The following is a 5,272-nucleotide window of genomic DNA, read 5'->3' as shown; positions in this document are numbered from 1 at the left end:
AAAGATCTCCTCTGGGGCTGGACATTCCATCCCTGCCTTCCAGTCTAGGATTTTTATTGAATATAATTTTATAATTCATATGTATTTCATACACACAGAGAGAATATACATTAATCTGAGGAAAGCCTATTCAAAAGATTTTTGAGTTATGAGAGAGAAAAAAACAAAATTTCCTTTTTCAGTTTAACACACACCTCTCACAGATAACTCAAAAGTGACTGGGGAAAAAAATTCCATCTTGGCAGAGACTCCAGTAACACGTTGTATTTATCCCAGGTCTCTACAGTTTATTTTACTCCTTCCACTGCCTCTTCTGTAGTCTGTCTTTGTCTCTCATTAACTTCTAGAGGAGTCTAAAGCCGGGTCTACACTTCAAAATGGGATTGACCTACCTAAGCTGCTCAGGACTGTGAAAAATTTTGCATCCTGAGTACTGTAGTTAGGTTGACCTAGAGCCCCCCCCCCCCATGTGTAAATGCGGCTAGGTCAATTCATTCTTCTATCAACCTAGCTACCACATCTCAGAAAAGTGGATTAACTACAGTGAGGGAAAAACCTCTTCCATGGAACTTAACTGTAAAATTCCAAAACTATTTCTATGTGTAGCTTTTTTTCTGCATTTAATACCCAAAGTTCAACTATCATCAGCAGGTGGTTTGTTGAACAATATATTAGGATTCACATTAAAGCAACAGTGGAAAATTACTTATGTCAGGATATTTCTTATATACACACTTGCTTCACCAAAGTCCCATAACTAAAATCTACTAAGGTTGCTAATATTTTGTTTGTGTTGTATTATGGAAGTTATTTTGAAGAACAAAAACTACTTTCTTTCAAGATTAAATATTAGAACTCTGGTCTAGTTTGGGTTACACATTCTTTTAAATCCAGGTAGATGGGAACTCAATAGTAATAAAAACTAGTTTAAATAAAGCCATACGTTTTATAAAGTAACAAATATTTATTTAAACAAGTCTCAAAATGTAACACACCAGAAAATGCTGGAATGCACACTGATAGTATCTCAACCATTCGTTTCTATAACAAACCAATCTGTGATTTCGATTAGAAATACTATTTGTGTTTAGAATCTTTTCTGGGCAGGAAAAGAGCTGAAGCCACCCCTGAAATTTAAATGACAAAAGGACTGTTGCATTGCCATTATATTACCCTGTTCACAATAATTATACTAACAAGGAACAGTATATAAAATGTCATCTGACTTCACTTCAACCAAAATAGTTTCTCTTTAAATATAACAACATAAGGATCACAACATCTATCCCAAAAGTCTTTGGTATTTAACATCTTTTTAAAAAAATAAAGTTATTCCTTTACATAGTGCTTACAAAAAAGTTCAGAAATCAAGTTTTGAAGGACATTTGCAAAAAGTCTTTTCCAGAAAGTAAGTACATTTCACTTTTTAAAATGATGGCACATTGCTTTCAGTTCCCAAAACAATTTCTCAGACTTGACTTAAAAACGGAATATCAGCAGATCAACTTCTCTTACTTACACTTAACAGCCCAAGGTCAGGCATTTTCAGTTTCACTAGTACCAGAGAATTTAACACAGTAAAAGAAACAACGGTTATGCAGTGGAGAATTCACGTTTCTCAGGAGCCACCGGAAAGAATGAACAAGGCAAGGATACTTTAAAACACTTAAATCATCCAAAGGAATAGAGACGGGTTTTTAATTCCTAACAGATGTACCAATCAACCGTTTTCAAATCTATTGTCCTTGATGTTTCTTCAGTAACTGCATATTTTAAAGCGGCTTTCGCAAATAAACGTCTCTGAAAACGTTAGCACTATTCTAACTCAAATAAACACATTACAGCTTCTACAATAACTATGTAACAGGGAACATGTCTGAAACGCTTCATTCTTTCCTTGGAACAAGAAAGTTTTGACCCCAAATTAAACAGTTATTTCAAATACTTTGCAGACAGGGAATTTCTAAAATATTAGGGTCTAGTTTTGCAGAACAAACAACGTCCTCGAGGACCCTCTGCCCGGAGAAGAATCAGTTTGGAGAGTTTGAGCTGCAGGGTGAATCTCCGGAGCCTCTGATATTTCGAGTGAAACTCACCCCTCGCTGTATTCGTTTGAACTTCGAAGTTTTAAGATTTGGGTTTACATTGATAATGTGGTACTATCCCAGTTCCTCCCCCTTTTCGAAGCAGGGGAAGTACAGGCTCGCTTCCAAAGTCCATTCCGCTGTGGCTCCTCTTTTCAGAATCGCTGTTCCCCTTTCAAGCGAATTCGCACCCCCTTCCTCCAGCGAGGCTCCCCCGAAACCTTTCAACGATGGGAGCGCGCGTCACATCTCGCCTGCCTGCGACACCTCTTCAGTTATTGCGCTAACAAGGGAGGGGTCCCCGTTATCAAGCCAAACGCAGCCTGGGCTCCCCCCAACGCTCAGAGTAGGAGCAGGGAGGAGGGGAGCCCCACTGCCCTCTCCTGTCCGACTGCCAAGGAACCGCAGGTCTATGCCGGCGGGCAAGGCGCCGTAGGGTCTCTCCTGCTCCCCCCAGTAACGCATGAAGGGCAGCTCCGGGGGCGGCTGGTAGGCACAGCCGGGCCCCCCCGCCGCAGGGCTGAGCTGCTGATACGCCCCCCGTCCGGGCAGCAGCAGCCGCGGGTAGGGGCCGTAGCCGCTCAGCGGCACCGTGCACTGGGGGCAGCTCGGCGGGGCTTGCCCCGGGGGTGCCCAGGCGCTGCCCACCAGGTAGGCGGCCGGGGGGCTCTGGTGGGGCAGGTAGTAGGGCGGCTCCGGGCAGGCGGGGGCCGGGCCGGGCCCGCCCAGGGGGGCCCGCGGGGGTCTCTTGGCCCGCCGGCGGCGCCGGTAGTTGCCCGGCTGGAACATGTCGTGGAAGGCCGGGTCCAGGGTCCAGTAGCTGCCCTTGCGCTCGGCGCCGCGCTCCCGGGGCACCTTGAGGAAGCAGGCGTTGAGGCTGAGGTTGTGGCGGATGCTGTTCTGCCAGCCCTTCTGGCCCAGCCGGTAGTAGGGGAAGCGCCCCACGATGTACCGGTAGATGCCGCTCAGCGGCAGCCGCTGCTCCGGGCTCGCCCGGATGGCCATGGCGATCAGCGCCACGTAGGAGTAAGGGGGCTTCTGGGGGGCGGCCTCCCCCGCGCCCTGCCCGTCTCCCGGCGGGGGACCCGGCGCTCCGGCCCCTGCGCCGTCCATGGGACCGGCTCTCCGCAGCCCTCGGAGGAGGGAAGGGGGGCCCGGCTGCGCGGGTCGCTGCTGGTGCTGGTTCCGGCTCCCCCTGCCAGGCGCCCGTCTGCGCCCTGCTCCCTGCCTGCACTTGTGTCCTGCCCGGGGCTCTCCCCCAGCAGCCAGCGCTCCCCGCGGTTGTTTAGGGTCAGGGCCAGGTCAGGTCTTTGCTTTCATTAAAAAAAACCCAAATACAGCGGCAGGTCAAGAGGTTGCTGGTGGCACCTGCAAACCCCCCCTCCCCCCCGATCAGGGGGCAAGAGGGGGTGAAAGGAAAGCTAGTCCCCTCCCTCTCCTCCCACCTCACCCAAACTTACCCAACACAGGCTCAGCCATCTGCCTGCAGGAGAGAGAGGTGTGTCAGGGGCCGAAGTTTTCCTGCGCTGCAGGGAAAAGAGCCTGGGGGGGAGGTTGGGGGGGGCAAGGGAGCACCCCCTGCTCTGACACATCTCCTCTTGCAGTAGGCCCAGGCCCTGAGGTTGATGGGGCCCCAGTAGAGTGAGCTCAGGCCTTGTCCACACTAAGCACCTGAACTGTGTGTAAGGGAACTAGTTCAAGCCTCCCCCCTAGCAGGGCTGGATCACACTCAGGCTCAGCCTGTAATCACCCTAAGTCAGGGCACCTGTAAAGTCCAGGAGGTACAATCACCCCGAGGCAGTACCTCAGCTGCCAGCTGCAGAGCATGCTAGGAGATTGCACAGGCCCAGCAGTACCCTGAGGGCAGACGCTTGTAGGGCGCTGTTGCCACTAAAACAAGTGAACCAAACAGTATCTAGCCCTACTGGCAGCATAGCCCCTTCCTACAGGCATAGAGGGCCTTGAGCTAGGATAACACGGGGGGGGGGGGGGGTATTTCAATCCTGTTCCAGGACACACAGGCTGTCCCTGGGGGATTTTGTTCTAATACAGAAAGCTGTGGCCCTAGGGCCTCACTGAAGGGACCCGATGGTAAATTTAAAAGAATACACAGAGCAGAACCTACTTGCCTCTTTCTTGGCTAGGACTATAAATTCAGCCACAAAAAGAAAGTGCAGTTGATAAGTAGTTAAAAAGGAGTTAATTGATGGGAGATGCCTTAAGCACAGATAACTAAGATCAAGAAGAGAGTGCAAGATGGTTTAAGGCAGGGGCAGGTAACCTGCAGCACGTGAGCTGATTTTCAGTGGCACTCACACTGCCCGGGTCCTGGCCACCCGTCCGGGGGGCTCTGCATTTTAATTTAATTTTAAATGAAGTTTCTTAAACATTTTTAAAACCTTATTTACTTTATATACAACAATAGTTTAGTTATATATTACAGACTTATAGAAAGAGACCTTCTAAAAACGTTAAAATGTATTACTGGCACACGAAACCTTAGAGTGAATAAATGAAGACTTGGCACACCACTTCAGAAAGGCTGCCCACCTCTGGTTTAAGATCTACCACAGGAAAGTTTAAAATTAGTGCCAACAACTGTTATACTTATGAAAAGATATTAAATAATTTAAAGTAATTTAATGTTGACAGGTGAACCTCCTCCCATTGAAATCAGTGGCAAAAGTCCTAGACTTCCACCACAGCAAACCTGTAAACAATATTTGAATGACAAAGTATGGGTCACTGATACTATGTGAATATAAAGTTATTTACTAGTGGATTTAAATGTGAAAATTAAATTAGCAATTATACTAGATATGTTTTGCAGGGTGTGTGAGGTAGAGGCTAGTAAGGAAAATTGGGATGTGACTAAATTTTAAGTGTTTGGTAACTTTCTCAATATGCTGACAGTAAGTAATCTCTAAGGAATCAACACATTGGTTTTGAAACCCTCCAAAGAAAGCGATCCGAGTTGGGCCACAAGTCAAAGTAATGAACCAGGCTCCATCTAGCACTCTTTATCCACCCTACAACAGCCCCAGTTTAGTAACCCCAGCAGCCTCCCCTTATATCAGGTAGAGGACGAGGTCTGCTGGATGATCTCATAGCTGAAGGCGGCATAGTGGCAGAATAGTACAGTGCTACGGCAGCTCCTTCCCACACTATGCCTGTCTCTTATCACATTC

The 5,272-nt window shown here is 47.7% G+C and overlaps 1 protein-coding gene across 1 annotated transcript; it reads right to left on the bottom strand.

Moving 5' to 3' along the window:
• Nucleotides 1-944: 944 nt before the first annotated feature.
• Nucleotides 945-3,197, bottom strand: LOC127038675 (forkhead box protein L2-like). Its single transcript, XM_050931439.1, has one exon. The coding sequence runs from the start codon at nucleotides 3,195-3,197 to the stop codon at nucleotides 2,328-2,330; it is 870 nt and encodes a 289-aa protein (XP_050787396.1). The 3' UTR covers nucleotides 945-2,327.
• Between the last annotated feature and the right edge of the window lie 2,075 nt (nucleotides 3,198-5,272).

Source organism: Gopherus flavomarginatus, chromosome 21 (assembly GCF_025201925.1).
Source record: "Gopherus flavomarginatus isolate rGopFla2 chromosome 21, rGopFla2.mat.asm, whole genome shotgun sequence".
NCBI classification, from domain to species: domain Eukaryota; kingdom Metazoa; phylum Chordata; order Testudines; family Testudinidae; genus Gopherus; species Gopherus flavomarginatus.
This window is presented reverse-complemented; position numbering and strand designations above follow the sequence as displayed.

What these genes read in the sequence shown, in the direction of transcription:
- LOC127038675 (XM_050931439.1), bottom strand. Translation starts at nt 3,197, where the DNA reads ATGGACGGCGCAGGGGCCGGAGCGCCGGGTCCCCCGCCGGGAGACGGG.